Source organism: Clarias gariepinus, chromosome 3 (genome assembly GCF_024256425.1).
Source record: "Clarias gariepinus isolate MV-2021 ecotype Netherlands chromosome 3, CGAR_prim_01v2, whole genome shotgun sequence".
In the NCBI taxonomy this organism is placed as follows: domain Eukaryota; kingdom Metazoa; phylum Chordata; class Actinopteri; order Siluriformes; family Clariidae; genus Clarias; species Clarias gariepinus.
The window spans coordinates 24,395,647-24,422,369 of NC_071102.1; the positions used below are offsets into that span (position 1 = coordinate 24,395,647).

Consider the following 26,723-nt stretch of genomic DNA (forward strand, 5'->3'; position numbering starts at 1 on the left):
TGTTCCTAATAATCCTTTAGGTGGGTGTATAATATCCAGTAGTTTTTTTTTGTTCTTAGCCTTGCACTACTAACTTCGGTCATCTCACATATTAACCTGTGTACTACTGTAACCTACTAACTATGCATGGATATACAGATATACGGTGTGCAATCACATCTACAAACCTATCTTTTGTTTGTCTATTGCCTGCTGGATATCTGGAATTTCCTTTAGAATCGATAAAGTCTCTATCCATTCATCCATCCATGCATCTGTATATCCAGATGTATGACTTTTAAATGTTTTTTAAAAGAATTTTTTTTTTTTTTTTTGCTTAAATCTATCTAAGTCTTTATTTTTTGAATGTTTTTCGATGACGTGGAACAAATCCAGATCATTAATAACAAACATTTTTGCAAGTACAGATCCCTGACATTCTCGGCACCCGAACCTGTCTCATTTCTTCTCTCACATCTCATCAACTGAAGATTTAATTAAACCACATTTCATCTCAGTCTGCAGGCTATCTGACATTAGCTATCTCCTAAAGGTGCCAAAACATAAGAAGGACATGCAGGTAATGGGTAGACTTGCTAGAAGTGACTCAGATCACACTTAAGATTCATGACATGTTACTTGGGTGGCCAAGGGGCACCTGGAGATCTTAATTATAATTTTTTGGTATTTTTTTTATTTTCCAATAGACATACATTCTTTCTATCCTTTAAAATATATCTACTGTACATAAGTCAGTGAAGAATTTGATTTCTGGTTAGTAGTAGTAACTATTTTTCTGGTACTATGGTAAAAATTTGTTTAGTGAAATTAAAGTCTATTAAAGGTTAGAAAGAATCTCACCTTAAGACCCATTTATTCAGAAGCTGCTTATCCTACATGATGTACAGAAAGGCTGCACTTAAATTAAATCTCCTTTTAAATTATCATTTGTTTTTAAATGTCTTAAATTATGACAGTCTTTTATTTCATTTAATATTGTTTTAATCACTTACACTCAAAATTATCTTAATCAGTGTTATCTTTTTTTATTTTTCATCTGAAAGGCGGCTTTGGATGACCAGAATGGCACCTATATAAATAAAATGTGTTGTTGTTATTATTATTATTATTATTATTATTATTATTATTATTATGATTAAAATCATTAAAAAGTTAAAAAAGTGTGTCATATATTGCACACAAATTCTCTTTTTGTGCGAGGGGGTCTATAATTAGATTTGCATAAGTATTGTCAAAGTATTGTCTTATATGAAACACAGCACCTCCTGGCCTCCACCCATTTGTGCCTTTAATATCAGGGCTGTAAAGAGGGAAACATGCTCTATGTTCTAGCAGTGAGGGTTTTTAGGACATGTGAATGTTTATTGATGTTGTTTATTTGTGTGGATCGTGCATTATTCAGTGCTTCAGGGTCTACAATCTCTCTCCATCTCATCTATCAAGCCATTATTCAACTATTCAACTGGGTATTACATTAACCTTGTAGAACACAACAGAATCGAGCTAAGCATTATAAAAAATGTATGACAGTGCATCATGGTAGGAGGAAATATCATTTGACACAAAAGTCCAAGGTTTTCTGTAAAAGCCGAGAAAAACTCTCTACTAAGCAAAGTTATACATATATTAATTAATTAATTAATTAATTAATTAATTAATTTTACAACTCAAAATAAAAAACCCCAAAGGAAGCCAGCACCCTCTAAGATAAACAAGACTAATATTTTAATATTTAATGATATTTTATTTGAGTATGTACAGTAGTGTGTCATATTGAAAAGCATGTGTAATTATTTGTACGTTTTAGTGCAAAATTTTCATCTCTGTCTCAAACATTTAAATTCAAATCTTAAATCTAGCTATTGTTTAAAGAAATGCCCCAAACACATTTCCTTATCACTTACTATTTATTTTTGCATTTATTATCAAAAAGAGCAATGGTGCTGCCAGAACAAACAATAAATTCTGGGTGAAAATATCTTGGATTCATATCAGGTTATTTTTTTCCCACCTGTTAATCTTGGATATTTGTACCATGTGTCATGGTTATTAGAATCTGCCCTCATTATCAAGCCTTGTCAGGATGATTGCATGAATCATGCTTCACAAAAATCCACGTTTTCTGATGTGAAAAAAAATTAGACTAAAAATGAGATTTCTTTTAAAGCACAAAGAAGACACAACCCTGTCCCTAACTTCCTAACAATATGCGAAGAAATGAGTTTCACATTACAGTAATGTTTATGTGACAAATAAAGACTTAACAGTTGACACCAGAGGTGCATTTAAACATAAAACCATTTTTAGCATTTTTTTACATTTACATTTTCAGCATTTAAAATCACAAATCACAAGCTAGATGAACACAGTCCTGTTTAATAATCAGTAAACATGTGGCAAACCTAAATTTTCAACCAAAATGATTTAATCACTCAGACCTATAAAACAAGGCAATGGATTTTCTGGGCTTAATGCCCAAGCCCAGGACCTGACAGCAGGTCCCTAATATTCTCAGTTTAATACAAATGTATATTTTGTTTAAATAAATTACATTTTTATTCATCCCAAAAGGAAACTGCATCATAATAGAGTCTAATGAAATATAATTTGACACAAATTATAATTATGGTCTGGTAATTAAGAACAAAGTTAATTAATAATGCCTATACTTTCAAGTCTTAATGCATTATTAAGCATTAACTCAAACCCAAACTGACACGGCTCTGCATATAAAGGTCTACAACATGCTCATCGGCAAAATGCAATTTCGTTTACATCTAAGTGTCCTCAAACAAATAACATGACTTTATAGGTTTTACAACTGTAAACAATAGGAACTAATGAACCGTATTGCAGTGAGTTACTGCAAGCAGTGCATGAAGAAATATTGTAAATGTTTAAATTATTTTCTCATCATATATTTCATCATAATATAAGAGAAGACATGGAAAAGCTTAAACTGGATTATTAAAAAGGCTGTAAATATGATTACTGGGTTCTAACAAGAATATATATATATATACACACACACACACACACACACACACACACACACACACACACACATATATATATATATATATATATATATATATATATATATATATATATACATACACACACATAGACACACACACACATATATATATATATATATATATATATATATATATATATATATATATATATATCTGACAGACAGATTATAAAACAACATACAAGCAACAAGGTAAAAAAAAAGAAGATTAAGACTAGAAATCAAATAACCAAGAATAAAGCGTAAAGTTATAAAAAAAATTTAACTCTACTATAAACTGTTTAAAATATGGATGTCAGGAGGAAATTTGAAAACTGCACATTAAGGTCTATTTTGTTATTATTATGTTGACAGATTAAATTAATTACTTCAACAGAAGGCTATGGGTCCTAAGATCAAGCCTTGTAGAATACCAATAAGCCAACATCTAGATTAGGCAAAGTCTAGGGTTAATAAATGTAAAAATACATAAATTGTTCAGAACGAGCAGATCCACATGCTGCTACGGCGTGCAACTCTGAACAGGCAAAGGCGCGGCCATTTATAGACACGCGGTTGCCAGGCAACACCGCAATCATCCTGGATATGCCGCACCCTTATGTATTTAAGGGTCCTGATACCGCGGCACTTCGTGCGATCATTAGGTAGCACCGGTAAAGGTATCAGGGACAAAGACCTTTCAGACTCAGGAGCCGCTGTCTTCTTAAGACGCCGGGGAAAAAAAAAAAGAGAGAGCGACACGCATCCGTGTAGCGTGGACTCTCAGGTTAAATATAAAGTTTACACCAAAAAATTTAACAAAACACAAACTCTCTCCCATAAATCCTTGGTAAGGGAATAAGCCCCGAGAGGATCTAAGTTTTAGTTTTAGTTTCCAGTGCCCCGTTCGTTCTCACGTAGATCGCCTTTATTTTGTGTTTTCAGTTTTCTTTTATTTCCTTATAAGTTCCTAATTAATAACCCCACGGAGAGATCTTCCCGTGCGTATCATAAGCACTCTGTTTTTATTCACTCCCTCAGAAGCCCCGCTATACTGTAGGTCTCTTACACGTTAAAACATCTCTAACACCTGCCGCTTAGCCTATGTATATTTAAACACTATCACACAAAAGGGAGCCCTGTATTGCTGGATATACAGTAACACAACTGTGATGCGGTTGTAGACATGATGCGCAGCTACTCAACCATGAGTGTGAAATTGCTTTACGGGTGGTTTAGATGAGACTTGGAAGCAATTATTAAGGAGTGTTGTTTCCAAAATGACAAAGTTATCAGATGTGATTTTTTGCTGCCTGGTTTTGAATGTGTTTTTATCCAGGCAGTTGCTCTCTTCTCAGTATGACAGACTGTACAGACCTGTACTTTCATGCTGTGACAGACAGCTATTAAATAACCGTTATTTGAATACCTGGGACACGGAGTGATTGATCTAGTTAACCGTTCCAGTGGTTTTTCACGTCTATTATCACCATTTGTGAAACGCCACTCGTCCGAGCAGATTGCTTAGTCTGAACTGTATAATAAGTACTAATATGTACCAATAACTGCATTTCATAGCACATTCTTAAAGAGGTCCTATTATGCCATTTTTAAGGTTGCTAATATTGCTTAATGAGTCTCTTAAAACAGGTGGCCACTACTCGAGTTTTAAGTTTAGTTGTGGTAAATGGTGGAGAATAAACAGTTAAAAAGTATTTTGTGTGCTCTCGTCTTTATTGTTTTTTTATATTACAAACTGTTTAAGCGAACCTGGCATGATTCGTCACATTAACAAGAGTGTGGTAACGTTAATTGTAAGATGGCGGACAAGTTGTTCGTGACGTAGAACATGGGCGGACATTATGCAAATATGTCACGGAGTGATGTGGATCCGAAACAGAGTAAAAATAGATTTGCTAACTCGTTTAGGGGAATGTGAGCCGACTCTTTTTTTTAAAGACAGAAACTCCATTTATTGTGCACTGTCAGCGTCACAGATAGTGCAGATAGTTTATGTTCACATACAGCTACATGACACACTGCATGAAAGATCATATTTGAAAAAACATAATAGGACCTCTTTAATTACTGTTGATGTCTTACAGATGTCTCGGTAAAGCAAACATAAAAAAAAAATTAGCACAAATCTATAGAAAATCTAGGCAGCACTTCACTAGATGCAACTCTCACTAATAGTCTGCATGAATCATGAAACGACAAAAAACCCTGATTACTTCACCACCTGCTATTTGGATATGTACTTGCTTTTGCAATGATATGATGGTAACTCCTCTATACACATGGTATAGTGGGTCGCATGGTTGCGTCATACCTTTAGTGTTTAGAAGTTCAAATCTTTCCTCTGATCAGTGCTCCTGGATTTAGTTTTTTCTTCTTCTCAGTGCTAAGCGTGTTTCATTCAGGTATTCTAATGAGCCCCATAGTAGGAGAACATGCTTTTAAAGCTGATTAGGGGTTTTCAAATTGCCCATGGTTTATGGTTGGGAGTGTTTCTGTAAGGTAGTATCAAAAAGTTTTGAGACTAGTTTTGTAACATGCCAATAGATGTCAGCACAAGGCTGTACATACAGTCACAGGGAGCACCGACCTTCATAAGTCAGTGTGCCAAAAGACATTGTACTGTGTGTATCGGGAGCTTTGCAACTGGTGCTATTCTGAACATGTGCATTACATGTCTGTTATTTCATGGACAACACAAAGAGCAAACATTAAATTCTGCATGAAACTGGACAAATCTTGATTTGGCAAGTGTATGGCGAAGTCATTTAGGGTGTTTTGAATGAGACACACTCCAAGAGCAAAAGAACATCCTCTAAAGACAACGAGAGATCAGGAAAACCTTGAATGAGCTCAACCCATGAAAATACCGAAACCATTCTGCAATTTGTGCATCATGATTGTCTGGCCCACAACCCTGCTGTCATTGTCGTTATGTCATGGAGAACAATCCAGGCAATCATCAAGTGTGATTTGAACATGTGCCATGTCTCTGCCAAGTTCATCCCCAGGTTGATGATCCAGGAACAGAAGGAACATCACGAAGTCAGCAAAGAAATTAGCAAGCCGTTAATGATCTATCCTTCATGTTGTTGACCTTGCACCTTCAGGTTCCGGATTTTAATTCTCGCCTCTGGGTCTGTGTGAATGGAGTTTGCATGTTCTCCTCATGCTTGGTTGGTTTCCTCCGGGTATTCCGGTTTCCTTGTACCTTCCAAAGACATGCAAATTATATAAGCCTATAATATGGAGTGAAATGCTTATACGACTGTCAGGGACCTAAAAAAGGATTAAGGGTCACTGTTATTTGAATACCTGGGACATGGAGAAATCATTTGTACTAGAGAGACTCTCACTCACTCATTGTATATACCGCTTAATCATGTATACAGGAGTGTGGGGGGTCTGAGCCTATCCCGGGAGACTTGGGGCACGAGGCAGGGGTACACCCTGGACAGGGTGCACATACACATTCAGTCACACACTATGGGAAATTTGGGAACACCAGTTCTAAAGCCTAATCTGCATGTCTTTGGACTGTGGGAGGAAACCAGAGAACCCGGAGGAAACCCACCAAGCATGGAGAGAGAACATACAAACTCCATGCACACAGGGGTGGGAATCGAACCTGGTGGTAACCACTAGGAATATGAAATAAAGGGAACAATAAGGAAATATAAAGAACTTTAGGCTAAAAACTTTTATACTGACCATCGCTACAAGCTAAGATTCATTTTTTACAAGAAAACTCCACCTATAGGGATCTCTCTCTCTCTTTTTTTTCTCTCTCTCTCTCTTTTTTTCTCTCTCTCTCTGCACACAGAGAATCTGACTCGACATATCAACAGTCTCCATCATTCATTCCCCTCTTATCTTATTTTCCACTTAGCATTTCGGACACTTTTTTTCCCACTCCTGCGGATATAAGGGAAAGTGACAGGAGCGATGACGTCATTGGGGGCGCGTCTGTCAGTCAGGCGCTCGCGCTGTATAAATAGAGAAAGTTTGGTGAGACTCAGTGAGACTACACACGGAGACGCGCGGAAATCAGTTGTTTGTTGGTGAAACTGTGTGTTCTAAACTCTTTCTCCAGCAGCATGGACAGCATCAGGACGGCGGTGTACCTGGGTGTGTGTGTGTTACTGATCAGCACTGTGTGTCAGGCTCACACGGCTCTGGACAACCGACTGTCTGTGTCCGAGGAGCAGCTGGTCACCAGAGACATGGTAAAGAAAAAGACTAATAAATAAAACCAACCAACACACACACACACACACACACACACACACACGTATGTATATATACATATATGTGTGTGTGTGTGTGTATGATAATATTATGGTAATATGATAATATTATCAATATTATATTAATATAATATACATCATACTATTTCTCCTTTCCTGAAGTGTATATACATGTTTTTGTCTGACTCTGTAAACATATATAATTAACGTCTATTAATTAAAGTCTTTTATCTTGCTTTTTGTTTGTTTGTTTTTGTTTGCTTGTTTGTTTTTGTTTAAATATACTTTTAGTTCAGAAGGGCTTTACTGTCATAAATATTAACAAAATGAAATACATTGTTGCCAAAGCAATTATGCAAGATCGGTTACATTATAAATAACATCAATCTGATTTATAAACATTGTAAACATATAAAATCATAAAAAAATAACATATTAGGTAAACAATTAAAATAAACAAAAACAACAACTAAAAAAACTAACACCAATAACAACAACTATCAGGTAACTATCTGAACAATGGTGTCGTTACAGTTACAGTATATTGACAGTATATATAGTCTATATACAGTTATATACCTTTCCTTGTTTTTTTTTTCCTCAGGCTGAAGCACTGGAAAGCCTTCTGGAAGGAGATGGAGAGAATCAGATAGCACTGGATAAAAGAGCCAGCATCATTCCAAGGGTAAAACCTATTTATTAACTAAGGCATCTCTAAATACTCCCTAATCCCTTACACACCTTTTCATCTTGAGAAATAATGTTTCAGCAAAAAAAAAAAAAAAAAAAACTTATTGAATTTTGCTTTATTTTTTCTGGATAGTAAAACTGTAAAGTGAAATTTAAGATCACTTTACACACATGTATTTTGCTCTGTGTAAAATAATGAATATGTTACATATGGCATACCATACCTATCCTGCAGGATTACATTACTGATCCCTAATGTCCAGACTCCTTTTTTTTATTTTTTTATAAATAATGTAGAAAAAAAATTCGATTTTAGATTTAGTTAAAATAAGATTTGTAGAGACGTGGACACTTGGCTGTTACAGAGTGGCATTCATATTGATCCAGATATTATAAGCCACTCCTCATATCATCCATATTTGGCGAATTACGCCAAATATGTATATTTTATAGTATATATTACCTGTTGCTTGGTACAGAGTAAATTCAGGTATTTGGGGCATCAGGTAGGCAGCACAGTAGCTTAGAGTTTAGCACCATCACCAGAGGTTTCAAAAGGGGTTTGAATCTTTCCTCTGGTCCCTCCCTATATGTGGAGTTTGCATGCTCTCTGTACTTATTGGGTTTCCTTCGGGTACCCCAGTTTTCACCCATAGTCTAAAGACATGCACTGTAGACTGATTGCCATTTCCAAATTGTCTGAAGTGTGTATGTGTGCCCTGTTTTGGGCTGGCACCCCATCCAGGGTGTCTTTTGCTTTGTGCCCTGAGTTCCTTAGGACAGGCTCCAGAACCCCTTGACCCTACTGAGGCATCAGGTAAACTTGGACACTTTAACCTAAGACTAAGAATTCATTTGCTGATAAACCAGAGTCAGAGCTTAATAAGCATTAGGCCAGATATTGACACCAAAAAAGGAGAAAAATTACATCTGCCGTGGCTTTATTGTATAAGGTCGCAATAGTATGATAATTAATTTTATTACATATATAATATAAAAACATGAATAAACATATTTTATAATGCATTCATTTTAAGCTTTTAAAATATGTTGTTAAAATGCATTCAGAAATGTATAATGTTTTGGGTGATTTTGTTTTATAAATGGCAGAAAAGTCCAAATGGAATTTCAAAAACTTAATGTCCTATAATGTCTGAATTCACACTATATGGTTTCCTAAACCCTTATAGATATTTGGAATATTATACCAGTAAAACCAGTACAGTAATATGATGTGACCATTCTGCAAATGCAAACTTTATTCTACACAACGACATGGCACAGTTATTCAAATTTTTAATGTTTATGTGCACATGTTTGTGTTTAGTGTGACGTAGGAGAGCGGTGTGCCCTGAAGCATGGACCACGCATTGGCCGTTTGTGTGACTGTATGAGAGGCAGTGCCTGCAACACCTTCTTCCTGCGCTGCTACTGACTGAGCCTTAAGAACTCCACTTTCCAGCAGGTGTAGCTCTGGTGGAATATTATATTGCTGATGTCTTAAAATCGTTGTCTAGTTAAAAGTATCATGAATGTTTGATAAAGATACATGTACTATTTTTGTTTAATAAAATGTCTTTAAGACACATTGATCCTGTATAATTAGTGTTTAATTCTGTGTTTATTGTGAGATGCATTTAAAGAGATACAATACAGTATGTTATAAAGGTAGAGCTGTATGAATGTTAATACAATCCAAATTTTTTTAAAAACACATGGTAAAAGCATTGTAGTAGAATATCAAGCATTGGACTGTGACGGTAGACGGTGAAATGATAAATTGTATTTATTTATTTATTTATGTAAAATGTGACCATATATCGTGCATGGATTATTAAAAGAATACTATCAGTCATATGATTAAAAGACACATATTAAAGGGCGCAAAGGTGAGAGTTTTTTATTTCATGCCACAAATGCAACAGATGGGCCAGTGCAATACCAATTACAGACAACTCAATCCGGCTATACTGACCAATAGGTTTTTATCTGATTTGCAATAATAGGTTTTTGGCGTCTGATGTCCCCTTCAAAGGTTTTTGACTCATTGCTGAACTTTAAAGAGCAGCTTTAAATACATCTCCTAAAGCTCAGCACACCGAGAATTAATGACATTGTGCCCTTTTCTGGACCTTTCACCGGTAGCCAAACAAGATAATACAGACTGCATTCACATCTGTGAAGTTCGTCATCTCAACATTGACATGACATTTATTTGAATAAGGCACTGAATGAACCAACTAAAATGGAATATGGAATGATCCTGATTGGAATCTGCTGTTTGGTTAAATTATGACCCGGACCATTTTAGTTCGGTTCTACAGACATTTGCAGCATACACACGTACAGTATGTGGCTGCGCTACACAGACGTCCAAATGATTTACGTGAGTAGATCATTACATTTATGGTGCAGCACAGTGCTCTTAATTTCTATCACAATACATTGTGTTTGAATCTTTTAATAAAAAATCCTTCAAGTTATCAGTAGAAGAAGCTTAGGACTCCTTTATAGTCCTCATTTAGCTTAACGTACTATTCCAAGCTAGACTTTACAGGTTACTTAGGTTCATATAGCTTTAAATTTTATTATGTGTGGATGCGAGCGAGACTACCAGACAAATTTCCACTGAAGCACAGAATTGGCAAGTACGAAATAATGTCTCAGGACAAGCAACTCATTGTATGACCGACCATAGTAAGGGTCCAACCACCAATGGAACAAAGGAAGCTCATTGTTTTTGGCCTGTTTATTGTTTTCCCAAAACTTTGGACATTTTTGAGATGCTTATATGCTTAAAAACTTAAAATGGCAACAACCATCATCCCTGGTGATTATTGAGCCGGAGGGTACGAGAATTTCAAGCTATTAAGCACCTCATTATTTTTTGTCTAAATGCATCCAGTTTCACCAACATGCACCGATTTAAATCTATTTAAATGTCTCCTTAAGACAAACAATTTTCACATTCACCAAACTCAAAGCGAATTTGGTCAGCATGACGTGATGATGTCTATGATGTAAATTGGCAAACGGATTAATGATACATTAAATGATAATGCCATAATGAGACAATCAACCAACAGGTTACACAGTGCAGAAAGGAAGTGTGGCACTTATTCTGCCAACCTTTAGATGATGTAATGAGCTCAAACCACACACACATGTTCAATGATGAGTAATAATCACATGCACATTCCAAATGTAATTTATTGTCATAGCACCACCAAGTGGTAACAAGGTTTAATATTTCAATCCACAGGATATGTGGCATAATTTTATTTTACAGAGTGCAGTGTGATTTAGAGTTGAAGTGAAAACATCCACTGGCACTTTTTTTCCTTATATGAAGATTAAGTATTTTACAAGGAGGGCTCTGGTTGGACCGGGACTTGTGATTGTGCAGAATAAGAGAACACAATTGAGAGTAATTGTTTCCAATTATATTATATTTGTAATTATATTTCTCTTTATAATCCTCTGCAACACTAATGCACTTATCCCAGCGTTTCACGAATGCTTGGATGTCATTAAGGTAGAAAGTTTGTGCACTAGAGCCATGATCAAAATGAGCACAGATGGCATGGTATTGTTGAGAAAAGATTTAATTACTATATGGAATTTTCAGGCATGTGAACACTTCTGTTTGTTATTAGACATAACACTAGGCTACTCATTTTTGCATGTTTACAATCACATTCTCTCTTCATGGAGAGACTCTATTACTGTTGCTGTCAAAATTGCTGTCTTTAATTCACATTACAGTGGTATATAAGGCTTGCAAAGTAGCCCTCATTAAAGGAAAACAAAACAAAAAAGAAAAACAAAAAAAATGCATTTTCCTTTCTTTTTGGTTTATTCCCCAGTTTCCCTTTTAAATACAGAGAATAAGAAACATCTCCCTTCTTTAATAAAAATACATTATCTACAGTCAGGTGGACCAGTAAATCTGGTTAAACAAAGAACAGCATGCAGCCATTTGTCTCTCCATTGCATCAATGAACTCGAGAAAACTCAACTCTTGAAAACTTGCTTTACAATGCCAGCACACGCACCATAATCAGACAAGCATAGCATAGTATAAGATGATCAGCTGAGTACCTGAAACCAAAGGCTCCTCCTGCTTGTGCCAATAATAAAACAAAATAATAATAATTAAACACCAGAAAAAGGATATCACATACCCAACACTTAGCAATTAGCCCATTTAAAAAGTAACCTATGCACATTAACCTACATTATAGAGTTTAGTTATGTTTTAGACAGCAGCAAAATACGTGCAGTGCCTGGCATCGATGAAACCTGAATCTGGTGCTGAGATACGCTGGAAACTGTTTACAACATGAGAAGCAAACACTTTGAGCTGGTTTCAGAACCAAGAAAGAAAAAAAAAATTAAACAAAACCAAAAAAAAAAAAAAATTTTTTATAAATGAACTTTTTTGCAAGAAATGGGAATATACTGCATTAATGCCTAAACACGATCAGTAAAATTAGAGCAAACTAGAATATTTCTCAGGTTTTTCTGGGGAATATAATCCTTGTTTTATTCAAAATTTAAAAGAAAAATAATGAAACTGTGGCCACAACAACCTGATTCCTCTGTCTATGTTTACGTTCCCGGCAAGTTGATTTGCAACACACATGTCAAAGCACACAGTAAAGCAGGTTGCATTAATTTAGTCATTAAAACATCTCAGAACAACAGTTTCAGGACAAATAATATAAAGCAGAATTCTAAACACGATAGAACGCAAATGTCAAAAACTTTTCACATAAAGTCAGTTCATTGTTAGCGAGAACGTGTAGTAGAGAACTGTTCATTGTCTGATAGGGAACTAAAAATCTTAAGTACAAAAATCTCACAAATAAGCAAATTGTTAATCTTTTCTAATGTATTATACTGTATTATAATATCTGTTGATTTATGTTACGATCACCTTATTAAAACCTGGAGGGTTCACAGTTAAAAGTTCACTAATGGAACTTGTGTGAAAAGACGCTGCATGGAAGCAGTTAAAAAAAGAAAAGAAACAAAAAGTGTGTCCATCCATCCATCCAGATATGATGAGCTTTGTTTACGCTTGTCCAGCAATCACAGTCCAGGCCAGTTAAACTGGCTACTACAGCAGTGATCGAACACTGACAAAATGATGCTCTCTGTAAAAGTACAATACTTCTCAATACAGTTCTGAGTATTAAATAGATTCAATCTGCCTCCGGACCTTTTCTGAGGCTTGCCGGTCTAAAGACCTCTGCCGCCCGATCACTACTAGTGCAAAGAGAACAGTAAGGCCTAACGTAGCACCCTCAAATTTCCAAAATAGATGCTCCTCCATTACTGCTGAGCGGCAACTAGAGAGCACACACACACACAAAAAAGATGATAATTTAACATTTTATTAATAACTGAACAGGTGAAAAACTTAATAACAGAGTTAAACGGTGACGTTTCTAGTTGTGCGTTTTATACATACAGGTGTTATACTGAAACAGGTGATAACAGATGGTAACAGCACTGGGACATTTAGCTATATGCATCACTTAACGTCCCAAGAGTTACAGTATAAACCAACAATTACAAACTCTGCAGTACTGAGAAGAGAGCAGCTACCTACGGAAGGATGTGTGTTGGGGAGCAAAATAACTGGAAGAAAAAAAAAAATCTAATCTGATGATAATAAATTGTATTGTATATAATCAATCTTATACCAAGATTGTGCTGTTGAGCTGAACATCACAACCTACGACTGCACCACATCCCTGCTGATATTCAAGCACAACAGCACTTCCTCCCATGTGATGCTGCTTAAGTAAATGATGACCTAGATACAGTAACTCCCCCCCCAAATGTCTCATCGTTATAAATGGTGCCAGTAATTCCGGACCTGACTGTATTTCAGCTACAAATGTGACAAGTGATAACTAACCTAACTGTGGCTTTGAAAGTCTTAACAAGTAAACCAGCACTGCTTACTAAAAAGGTTCCTCTAACAAGTGGCTATCTGTCTAGGCGCTCTTTGTAATGCAGTTAGTGCAATTGCTTGACGTAGTCTGTGATTCTGTGTTTGAATGATCTCTTTTGATTATGTAATCTTACTGAAGCTCTTTATATAGTTCAAATTTAAACACAATAAAAAAAATGACATTTGGGAAACGCTTGGATGAAATAAGAAAACACCATTTAAGTCATTTCACTGCCAGAGCAAGATAGATGAGAATGAGAATAGTTCAATGAATAACGTGGAGAAATTACGCTCACCTTTTGTACTCATCTTTGTTGGACTTGGTACAGTTAATCCTCTCCACGTATCCTGTCTGGGAGCAGGATATTACTGTCTTCTGCACAGATTATAGAGGGGATTTAATTCAAGCTCAAAGAAGCTTTAGTAAAGTTCCATGGCTTTCAGAGCACACGTTAAATAAACTCCCAAACCCTATAGCATGACAACCGTTTATGAGAATATCTAAGGAATAAAGATTATGTCAAGTCAAGCGTGTGGCTCGGATGGTCCGCTGTCGATTACTATAATTATTTTATTTTTTCCACAGGAGTAGCCAAAAGAAAAAAAAACATCTAAGGTATAAAACACAACAGGGCTTGCTGTTAAGGAATACTAATAGGGAAAAGAATGGTGTAATGTGCTACTATCTTTAAGTTAATGACCTTTAAAATAACAGCGATCCCCAAAGTGTGTTGTTCATCTTGTAACTCAGTGATTTACAGAGGATTACAATTGTTACTTTGTTAATAAACAACATATAATGACTGAATGGTTTAGCCTTTGTAACCCCCTAGATTAACAGACAAGAACTGGTTGGAGGGTGGGAACTGGCAAATGACCAAATTAGGGAGACAAGGAGACAAATGGGGAAAAATCAAAACTAATATTCACTCCTCTTTTTAGCACTACTGCCGGAGCCGATGCTGTAGGCAATCAATCAACACCTTGTGCGCAATCACATGTAAGAATTTAACATTGCTGTGATATAATAACGATGACAGCAAAATACCTAATTTATCTAGATGTCCATAGTCACCTCTTACCGTTTGAAAAGCACTACACAGAGAGCATTCTGTCGCGACTACAAACTCTTCCATCTGCCAACATGGCATGGTCAGTGACTTTGTTACTGCAATTCAAAGGAATAAACAAAACCAAAATGTTAAAGCTACTGCCACACTATTTAACATCCACTTTATGTTTAATCTGACAGTTCAAAAATGTTCAATCTCTGCTTTGAGTTAGAAATTTAAAAAAGATTATGCAATATAAATTATAACTAATGATTTTTTTAAAAACATCTGTTAGCAACTGATTGAAGTATTTATTTTGATAAACAGCTATATCACACGAGTATTGTAGATTTGTCATTTGTGCAAAATTAAATTTATCCTTGTGCTGTGACATCAGTGATATCATCATAGGGGAATATCAGTGCCGACATACATCGCTTTGATGTCAATATAGGCAACGTCATAAAAATTGTGGTAATATGTGTGATGTAAGCATATCTGCAGTACAGACCTATGGTACCCTTCTCCTCACCAAGAAATGCTGCCCCAAACACTCTGAAAACACAAAATATACTAAAGATTACAACACTGAAATGCGATGTCATTATCTTATAAAAAATAATAATAATAAAAAAAAATGTACGCTTGACAGTATGACCCCAGTAACAAGGAAATGCACAGAAAGTGAAATCTAATTAAGACAGTGTGTAAAATAATTAATAATAATAATAATAATAATAAGACATTAACATCGTATGTTAAGTCAAAATAAAAGATACAGAATAAAAATACTCATGTACCATAAACTAACATCATGTCACTTTAAAACTTTGTGTAACATGTTTACATTTATCAATCTACTGTACATTATACTGTATGATGCTGAAATCTTGTCCACTAACCTGAGAGAAACCAGTCCCCAGAAAAGCGCATGCAGGACCAGAACTCTGGGTCTTAAACATGACATGGGAATCCTGCAGTCACTCTCCATCCCTTAGCTCAGCTGTGAGAAAAAACAGCACTCAGAGTTTCAAACAGACAAGACACTAAACATCAACAAATCCTACAAACATAAAATGAGAAGGGAGTATAACAAGCGAACTGAACCACAGAGAAACAATTCAGTAAAGCAGTGATATATAGACATTAACATGATTAAAACTTTAATAACTTTTAAATGAACAATGATAGTTTTACCAGGTGTAATTTAAATGATTGGGTTACATTAGTTTGCTCATTCTAACAATCGCTTTCCTACAGAAATAAAAATATATTATTACTACCCCCCCATGTGAAGCTAATAATTGACAAGAAAAACTAATTAATATATATATATATTTTTTTTTCTTGTAAATTATTAGCTTATTTATAAAGACAAAGACTGTTTTCTCTATTTAAAAAGCACTTAAGTTTAATTATTATTATTATTATTATTATTGAGTTGATAAATACATTTTGGGAGACATCCTCTTAATGGAAAATGGATCATTAGTTTAGTTAATTATTTTGTGTTAGCCTAAATAATGTTTTTCATGTTTGGTTGGTAAATGTTAATTTAATAGTTAAACCTAAAAGTTTAAATAGTACAATATGTGGGCTTAATTTTTTTTTTTTCGTAAAGCACTTGTTGTATTAAACAACAAGACAATTAGGAGTATTTAAAAATATATTATTAAAACAGAAAAGCATACACTTCTTCTATTAATTTATAGATTTTTCTAAAGAGGAGTTAGTTTACATTCATGGAAGGAGTCTCCAGTGTCAGCACTGTAACAGTCATTTTCTCTCAGAGGAACATTAGGACTAAGGACTTTGAGCTTTGCACTTATTCAGTAACAGGAGCTGTGTGTGTGTTATTATCTTACTAATATTAAAAAGAGAAAATTACTGTTCACAGTTGCTGTAATGTGAGTAAAAGCAGCAACAGCTGAATGACACAATATTAAACATAACTGTTTATGAATAAAGAGCAGTGTGTGTAGTTCATTAACACACTGAAAATTGTCATTGCTGGTGGAAGAGGAATAAAACATCACCATGGCGTTAATTGTTCTCCTGTCGAAATGATTGCTTTGTTTACTCAAAAAAACAAACGTTATCTTTGAGCAGCTGTGAGGGACCATGTCACATTACACCGCCACATGTAGCTCACTAGTTCAACTGATCCATACATAATATACGAGGACAGTTTTGTAAATAGAAAGAGATACTTCACGTTATTTTGATATTTCAAGCCAACTTGGTTGCTAGCTAAAGCTATCAACATACTGTACTTAAGAAAGAAAGAAACGGCTAAAACATTCTATTCACCTCCATGACCTTACCTTGGCTATATTTCCATTCTCAGTCACTCGTTGTAATATCACTATGTTTCCAGAAGATTCTCCACTAAAAACTGTCACACAGTCGCGTAGCATCCCATAGCTTAGCTTGGACGTCGTTTAGCCTAATGCTACATTTAGACAGAAGTGAATCGCTGACTGTCCGCCATCTTGAATGAGAGTCTTTATGACGTCATCCCATTATATAACGTGGAGTTTTTCCACAAAAGCAACACTTCCGCCTAGCGACCGGACGCGGAAAACCCCCTGACAACTCACTAATGGTGAGGTCCTCCTACATAGAGCCCTAACACTACAGTGTTAACACCTTTGGGTTAAACTGAAATACAGACTGAACCCCAATCACTGCCTGACTACACAGGGAAAAAGGCAAAGAGAGTTTGGAATTTTGAAATGGGGTGCCCTAAAAACATTTTTTGATGGTCAGGTTCTGGACATATGGAGCATTTTTAGAATATATTCTGCAATACAAGATTACTGTGTTGAATTTATAGCTGTAGATATTTTAAATATATCAAATACATAAAATCAAATATATCAAATACTCATTCTTTCATTCATTCATTCATTCATTCACTGTATTCAGTAGAAGAAGAAGAAAAAGAAGAAACATTCTGATCTGGATTGTATCCCAGGAACATTTTACACAAGGTGTGAATGCAACCCTGTATTCACACACTCATTCACACTTAAGGTAAATGTAGTGTAGCTAATCCAACTACCAGGATGTCTGTGGGAGGAAGGAGGAAACAGGAGAACCTCAGAGGAAACTCCCAGTGATACAGGAAGCACATTCAATGAATGACAATTCAAACCCCACACAAAGCTCAGAACTGAACCTGGCTGTCTGTTGCACCCCACTTTCCTCACAAGTACGTATGGGTGTATATGTATTTATATACAGTATCTACTTTCTAAACTGAAAGAAATCTAAAAAATACTTTTTACAATAAAATATCCCATTTTCATATTTCTATCCTTTATGTTTTGTTGTGCAGATACAGTAGTTTAGCCCTAATTCTTTATATTCAATTAAATTCTGTTAAATGATGTAGCCTATATAAAAAACAAACAAACAAAAAAAAAAGAAATGGGAACAAATGATTTACTGCAACAGGCTGCAAAGTGCCTAAAGACAAATAAAAAAAAAAATAGTTTGCAACAACCTCAGCATTAACCTCATTTCCCCTCTCATTTTTCCACTTTCCAAACACTCAGCATTTAGCATCATCAGTTTACTAATCACCAGACCGATCATCTGTCATCATCTGTACCTGTTTCTCACTGGTTCATGTCTTATGTTTAATGATTGCATAAGTGGTTAAATGGTGCATAAGTCACTGTGTGATTTAATAAACAAAATATTTCTCTGAAACTGGTCAGGTACAAGACTGAACTGAAAATGAAAGACAAAAAAGGCCTTCAGGAAGCAAGGAGAACTACTATTTCTTAAGAATACATTAAAAATACAAAAAAAAATATATATATATATATTCTTGTTAGATCAAGAATTCTTGTCATCAACTACCAGTAAAGAGTGGAGAAACCTGGAGACAACACTGTTTTCACTGTATGTCCAAATGTTTATAAAAAGGTTTTATTTTAAATCTTAAAAGGTTCCTGGACTTATTTGATGCATGTACAGTTACTGAGTCTCCAGGAGCTCAGAAGATGACTGATGGAGTGCCATTACTACGGCTACTACTATTAATAATGGATGGATGGTGTCAAGGTGCCACCTGGCACATCAGGCGATAAATGTACATCCGCCGTTTCTGTGGCAGTTATTTACAGGTTTGGGTTGCCAGCTCAACGCCCAGTTGTATCTGAGCACTTGGAGGTGAAGGACGTTGCTTAAGGGTCCAAAAGTGGCGACTCTGCGATGTCGGAGTTCGAACCGGGGACCTCCTGGTCAGCAGTCAAAAACGTAAACCACAGAGCCACCCCTGCCCCCACTATTAATAATAACATTTTAAAATATTTATATATATTTATTTTTATAATAATAATAATACTGTTTTTTTATTAGACAAAATCTGGTTTTATTCATTCTTCTTTTAGAATCATACTAGATTAAACATACATATTGTAGAGCAAATGATTTCTCACATTAGCAGATGAAAAATAATGTCCATAAAAACAATCAATGAATAAAATATAAATGGTTAAAAATTAACAAGAGCAGAAATTAATGATACGGCAAAAAAAAAAAAAAAAAAAGAATTAAAAACCTAAATGCAAAGAATACCAAACAGGAAGAAGGAAGGAAAAGAATTTAAAAGAATTAACAATAGACAAAAGATACTAAAGAATAGGACAAAGGAAAATAAGTGTAGGTTGTGAGAGGAAGATAAACCTTTTCTCTCTTTTTTTTTTTTTGTCAAGAGCATACAATATCAGAACATGTGTAGGTGCAAACATGGTTATGTAGAAAACTCATTTTGGATTGTGTACTCCAGTTCATTCCATTCCAAATGATTCATTAATGCCATGACAAGTAGGCCAAAACAATGCTTAGGCCTACCTTTATAACGTAAACACACCAATGTGCTCTAATTATGAAGATAAGGCATAGAAGTGCTGTTTTTTCTACTTCTCCTGCCATGCTCGTTTGACCCTACTGGCTTCATCGTTTTTTTTTTTTTTAAAAAAAGCTGGACCCCCACTCCCTCTTCTGCCTAAATTACATGCATAGATACTGACATGGAGCTCATGCATAAAGACTAAAGTCTTAGATCAGTCACTTCATTTTGTTTGCTTCTGCTCAAAAATTGCTTTTAGGTCTAAATGGGGAAAATACGAGAAAAACGTGAGAAACACATTTTTGTTAAAAATTCCCAGAAGGTTTATCACAAATATGTGATCATTCCTGATATAATGTCCCATTAATGACATACTGTATGTCATTACATGCCTCTTAAAGTAAGTGTAATTAGAGATCTTTATAAAAAACTATCAATAATAATTGTAGAAAAGCACATACCGCAGAACCTTAGGTTTTTCTCATTATATTCCAGTAGGGCTGCACCATCTCATTTGGTCTAAATTTTGTACATGCATGATGAAAACAGGTGGCAAGGCACAAAGGAAAGAGTATCTAAGGATGAGAACAGGGTATATAAACCTTAAACGTTTATGTCTAAATTATAAAAGAAAGGTATGCTACTTATGCTACTAGTCCTCCTAATAAGGCCTCCAGACATGCATTACAATTCATGGAGGAATATTTCATTTCAATTTCTATCCATATATGATTTATTGATTAATTATTTATTTATTTGTTGTTTTGCACAGTGGGCTCTTGAGAATCATCTGAGAGAAACAGAAAGCTTTACCCTAATCTGTGCAGCATAGGAAGCACTAAAAGCAGCTGTGTGTGACAGCAGTTCTAAGAGAGTGCCGCACCGTACCCGGTTCATTCTTCTCACCATCAGCATGTTTGTTTGGATCATGCAACAAACAGATCAAGAGTTTAGGAAAGAGATTTGTCCAGCTTTTGAGTATAATGCTGAACTTCCCACATCATGAGGTTAAAGGTATGCAGTACATTCAATAGAAGCTCAGCGCCACCTTGTGGCAAAAAGGATGCTGCATCAGCTCAAAGCTTTAAAGTGAAACATACTGTAGAGCAAAAATCTAAAATTGAAACTCTGTTAAGATTCAAGATTAAAGTCATAATCTCAGAAAAATAGAATTCTTATTGTTGTCTACCGATTTTAACAAAATAAAACAACAAAAATAGCTATTCCATGTTAATATGCTGTCACTTTGAGAAATGAAAAATAGGACAAACGAAAAGTGCACAAAAAAATACCACGAACACATGTTTGAGTGTGTCTTTTACGAGATGGGAGATGTGATGAATGAAACAGCATTTAGTGGTCAAGTAACAGTTCTCCATTCACTCTCCCTTGGAAGACTGAGTTACCAGGGCAAGGAAAAAAATAATAATGAAATAAAATGAAAAAAAAAAAAAATCCATTTGCTTTTTAGTTCATAACATCTTACAAGCTTGATTTCCTTCAAATGAAAGAATTTTAACATCACATACAATAATAATAATAATAATAATAATAACAGATAAAGAAAAGGTCTTTAAGTGATGGAGAATAACAAAGAATATTAAACACGCAGGTTATGAATACTGTTTTTAAAAAAAGATAAACAAAGATCCAGGGTTGATAATGAGGAACAAACATATTATACATTCGTAACATTCAAATATTTATGGACATATACATCTTAATGGGGTCGTAACAAGGTGCAGACTCAAGTCATAAAACGTTTTAAAGTCATACGTCAGTGTAGAGGTAGGCAACGCCATGTCAGAATGTGATAATGGCTGGAGCATTTGAAAGGCTGTAAGAAGGGTTTTTTTTCAGGATCTGTTATGTGAGACGTTAAGCTTCTGGCTGCATGTCCCTTGGCTGCAGTCACGGCTCATCGTCCTCCCGCTCTCTGCAAAACTCACTCCATGTTGCCGCTGTCTGAATGGGAGATGTTGAGTGTATTGGCAGAAGGGAAGAGATCTCGCTGGTCGGTGGGACTATGGTAGTCAGAGGTGAGGTCGGGCTCCAGTAAGGAGGACAGCGTGAAATGGGACGAGCCCTTTTTTAGGCACTGAGAATAAAAGTTCAGCAACAGGTCCAGCTTGTTTTCAATGGACTGCACCTGGGAGGGCAGAGAAAGAAAGATGGTAATGCTGAGCGAACATGGAGCATGTGAGGAAAACCATAGGAAAGGGCAGTTTATATATATATATGTATATATATATATATATATATATATATATATATATACTGACCTATATATATTTATTTTTTCTTTCATATACTGTATATATATATATATATATATATATAATGTATGTGTGTATATATAGGTAATAAATTAGATTTGATTCATGAGAATTATTTGTTTTAAATTTTTTTTTTAAAAAACCTTACATTTTAGCTCAGAATTTCTGCAAGACCTACCTGTTTCTCCACCTTAACTACACGTCCCATCATGCTCAGCTCATCCAGAGGATCCAGTTCAGGAAGAGGCTTTTCAACTTTTTCTGTCCTTCCCCTTTTATCAGACGGAACAGCACCACGGCCGATAATCTGATCTACCCTTTAGGCAGAAGAATTAGTCAGTGTAGTCTAAACTTTTTAAAATTCTTTTTAATTTAGTACTCAGTTTTCTATTTGATTCTTGTGAAGTTAGTGTTATTAAAGTTAGACATATAGGTATTAATCCCTAAATGCATGGATGTTGCATATTTTTTAGATTAGCGAAACACAGGTAAAACAAGTTTTTATACAAATAAGTAAATAATCTTTAAATTGTCAAAATGTTGAACCTTTATTCGTTCATTCATTCATTAAATCAAACTGTTAAGAATTACTGTAGGGTTAGGGCTCTAACTGGAAGAAAACAGGTCATGGTATGAAATTAAAGACTATTTTTAATTTTTTTGTGCAACTAGCAATGTAATGATACAAAGCAAAGTAAAACAAAGACACGACTGTTAGATTCTTATTAAATCTAACCTCATCTGCAGGCTCTTAATTCTGCCGAGCATGTCTAGGTGCCCAGCTGAATACTGCTCAATCACGTCCTTCACATCATACGGTCGTAGTGTTTCTTTAAACTTGCGCTTGGCAACCAAAAACTTTAGTATCCTACACAAGTCAAGCATGAACACACACAAAAAAAATTATTACAGACAGATTTCCAGTGGAATTCCTTTTTTCATGTAAAGTAAAGAGCAAAAGTGCAAGAAATTCATGCAAACAAATCCACAAGATTAAAATGTACAGGATGAATGATAGAAACGGGATACAATGTACAGGTACAGTACACACACATTATGTATTCTTTTTTCCATGGTGGGACAAAAGGGTCTCTCCCTCTAAAGATGTGGGAGTGGGTAATACAAAGGTTAAGGGAGTGTTGGTGCAGCTGGACAGTTTTTCGCTCTGTTTCGATCTCTGGCCTATACACACACTCAGACATAAGCAACACTAGCATTTTTTCTTTAATTGTGATTGGCTAAGGGCATGAAGGTGGCACAGTTGGTAGAAATGCCACCGCACAGCTCCAGGGTTCCCTGAGGGTCATTCCTAAACTCAGGTTGCTGTTTGTGTGGAGTTTCTGTGCAGTTCTGTCTGAATTCTCTTTGGCTCTCCAGTTCTCCATCTCCCAACAGTGCCAGTAGGTGCACTGACTATGCTAAATTTTCTCCAAGGTGAGAATGAGTATGAGCATGTGCTGTGCTGAGTACCATTTGTGGTTTGATTCCGCCTTGCTTCCAGTGTTCCGTGACATAGGCTTCAGCTTTACTGAGACCCGGACCAGGATAAAGAGCTTAACGGAAATGTCTGAATGGGTAAACATTATGCCATGCCAAATGTTTATTTTACATTTCAGTGTTGTTTAAGTAGGCTAGCCCAAAATCAATGGTAGAAGAAAATAGAACCCAAAAGGCTTTTATTGTAACAAATGTCACAAACCATTTCAAATCACTGATCTTTAAAATAATGGGTGGTGTTATTGTTATTGCAGGTGCTTTTTTGCTAGTAATGTAATTAAATAAATTAGTGTGTGTGGTCTAACAATATCATACGTTTTAGTTATTTTCATACTTGTTCATGACCCGAGTGTTCTATATCACACATTCTTTATTAAAATAAAGTATTCATACCCCTTGAACTTAACATAACCACATTTTGCCACGTTACAACCAAAAACGTAAATTTGTTTTATTGGGATTTTATATGACTGGCCTGTATGCTCACTAATGTCCTCTAACAAACCCTGAGAGCGTCACAGCTGTATTTACTTACATGCAGGTGGACTCTATTTACTAATTAGGTAACTTCTGGAGGCAGTTGGTTCCACTGGATTTTAGTTAGGGGCATCAGGGTAAAAGAGGAGTGTATACAAATCCACACCAGAAAACCATTTATCAGTTTTTTCAGAAAACTATTTATCAGTTTCTGGTGGCGTAGCAGTTATCACTGTGGCTTTGCACCTTTAGGATCTGGGTTCAAATCCTGCCTTGGGTCTGTGTGCATGAAGTTTGCATGTTCTCCCTGTGCTTGGTGGGATTCCCCCCTCAGTCCAAAAACATGCAGATTAGGCTAATTTGCCCATAGTGTGTGAATGAGAATGTTACAGTGTGTGTGTGTGCCCTGCTAACACTTTTGTCCAGGATTTTCTGCACCTTGTGCCCTATGGCGTCTGGGATAGGCTCCGGGCCCCGGTGACCCTGTATACAGGATAAAGTGGTATAGACGGTGTGTGAGTTTATCATTTTTTTCCACTTTACCACTATGTGCCACTTTGTCTTGGTCTGTCGCATAAAATCCCAACATGACGATATGTGGAAAAGTTCAAGGGGTATGAATACTTTTGCAAGGCAACTTGTCATAGCTGGAAGAAATGAAACAGTGCCACTTCAGGCTGGTCCCTCCCTAGAACTCCTGCTCTGATGGTAGTTATTGTGCTCATATTACTCATGATGCTGACTTGGCGAAAATAAACAAAACACCCCTAATGTTAGCATCACTAAGCAGCTGCGCTCAAACTGCCATCTCACAACATGATAAATTACTCTATGAGAGCGGGGTGGATCATGGGAGCAGAGGCCGCTTTTATTCCCCCCTTTCAGCAGGCATTTTGGCCTGGGATAATCCTCTGTTAACAAGAACAATCTTTTATCGGAGGGAGAGACGAGAAAGACAGAATCACCAGCTCAGCTGCAAAACCATGAGTGACCAGCAGGGGAAGTGAGTAAATCTGCTGACCAACATGGGTGAAAATAAGTCTGCAGTGCTGACCAACATGGGTGAAAATAAGTCTGTGCGCAGAGGCGTGTTTAAAAAAAGAACTATTGTTTTGTAGGAAAAGCTTGCGTGTGCGAGCGGCAAATGCGGAGCTGAGCATGTTTGCTTGTCTGATGGTGCTGTTTCTGCTGGGGGGGGGAGGAGGAGGGGATGCAAGCGGCACTGTACAGCTGTACCTCTGAACATTTCAAGCCCCCCCTCCCAACCCTCCCAGAACCAAGTTTCTTGATGACTCTTGAGTTTACCCTGTATTGTCCCCATCTTTAATTTTGCCGATAGCTGCACATTTTGCTAGGGTGGGTCTCAGGTGCGGATAAAAGAGGAGGTAAGGAAAAAGTGTGGGAGAGGAGGGAAAGAAAAAAAAAAGAACATTTATTCGGACTCCCTAAGGGTCTCCGTAAAATGCTGACTCTCTCTGAGTCCATGGCAGGGCACTGTATAACGTGTTATACTGTCAGCCCGGCCCGAAGCAACATTTTACCTGCTGCCGCTAATAATAGCCAGAAAACAAACCTTGCAAGTTGAGCGCTCTGGTATTAAAACATATTCCAGCGCAAATGTCAGTGATAAATGTCTTTCGATGAGATCTAGATATTACCCATTGTACACTGCAAAAATGGCAAGGTGAACTCAAGGACAAACTCTAGTGTTAGACTTTCTCCTGCAACACTCTTCTCGAAGTGAAACCTCAGCACTGTGTTACACTAAAATTAGATATTTTCAAAAAATAAAAAATAAAGACATCAATCTTTTCCAGGAAGTCTTGATATAAATTGCAAAAAATCGTACAGCATCACCAGCAGGGATAGACATGTGAGTATTACACACCTGGCGCTTTGTACTCTGTGTTGGTGCACTGGAAAAAATTCGAGCGTGTCGGGAAAAAAAATGTTTAATAATATTGGTGCTCATTCCACTTAATTTGTAGTTAAGTAATTGAGTGATTAGCAGGATACATGTGCTTGACATGCTTATTATAGGCTTTCCAGGAAGTTGATTCTTTCCAGGAAGTTCAGTCAGACTCGGTTAATGGAGGATTATGTAAAGAAACAAGCATCAGAAATGCATATAAAATAAAGAAATGGGTTATGCGAAGACCTGCGACAAAATGAATGACTTAAATAATGGATAAGATAACAAGGATCCAATTCGAGAGCTGTAATGAACTTTATAATTAAATCAAACCAACTTGTAGACACTTTAGTTTGTCCAATGAGGGTCAAGGTAAACTGATTATCATTAATTTGACATGTATCATTAAACTAATAGCAATAATCATAGTAATAATAATAAAAAATGGATTATAATGCTCTGTAGAATACACACTGTGATACTGATTTCTCTGGGTTTGTCATCTATACTTCATTTATCATAGAAGAAAATGACACAGCCAGATTAAAATGATGCAGAGCTTTAACAATTGGTTAGAGGAATGTTGTCCTAGCTACAACGTCCTTTGTTGTGATGCTTAAAATGTAAAGTACATCAGGATGATTATAAGTCCACGCATCACTGCTTTCTTACTGTTGACTAAAGGAGAAAGAAAATGCAACGTATTCTA

At 35.9% G+C, this 26,723-nt stretch overlaps 3 protein-coding genes across 4 annotated transcripts in view; 1 reads left to right on the top strand and 2 right to left on the bottom strand.

Annotated features, from left to right (window-relative positions):
* Positions 1–7,065: 7,065 nt before the first annotated feature.
* On the top strand, positions 7,066–9,848 carry cart4 (cocaine- and amphetamine-regulated transcript 4). Its single transcript, XM_053493155.1, has 3 exons — positions 7,066–7,260; positions 7,886–7,966; positions 9,299–9,848. Exons 1-3 carry the CDS (start codon positions 7,132–7,134, stop codon positions 9,404–9,406), a joined length of 318 nt encoding a protein of 105 aa, XP_053349130.1. The 5' UTR covers positions 7,066–7,131; the 3' UTR covers positions 9,407–9,848.
* A 1,315-nt stretch (positions 9,849–11,163) lies between these two features.
* On the bottom strand, positions 11,164–17,485 carry jtb (jumping translocation breakpoint). Of its 2 annotated transcripts, none has more exons than XM_053493502.1 (6): positions 17,313–17,485; positions 15,891–15,991; positions 15,500–15,543; positions 15,019–15,104; positions 14,233–14,309; positions 11,164–13,325 (listed from the first exon to the last, which is right to left on the bottom strand). In XM_053493502.1, exons 2-6 carry the CDS (start codon positions 15,977–15,979, stop codon positions 13,169–13,171), a joined length of 453 nt encoding a protein of 150 aa, XP_053349477.1. In that variant the 5' UTR covers positions 15,980–15,991; positions 17,313–17,485; the 3' UTR covers positions 11,164–13,168. The 2 variants fall into 2 exon arrangements, with proteins under 2 accessions (XP_053349477.1, XP_053349476.1); XM_053493501.1 differs by having other exon boundaries at positions 14,233–14,312.
* Positions 17,486–19,989: 2,504 nt separating this feature from the next.
* The window catches only part of LOC128519678 (potassium voltage-gated channel subfamily KQT member 4), a 64,647-nt gene continuing 57,913 nt past the window's right edge, over positions 19,990–26,723 (bottom strand). The window contains exons 12-14 of the mRNA XM_053493498.1: positions 22,865–22,996; positions 22,307–22,445; positions 19,990–22,001 (exon numbers count right to left, since the gene is read on the bottom strand). Of these exons, the coding sequence (XP_053349473.1) occupies positions 21,798–22,001; positions 22,307–22,445; positions 22,865–22,996 (475 nt within the window). The 3' untranslated portion in view covers positions 19,990–21,797. The remainder of the gene's footprint in view (positions 22,002–22,306; positions 22,446–22,864; positions 22,997–26,723) is intronic.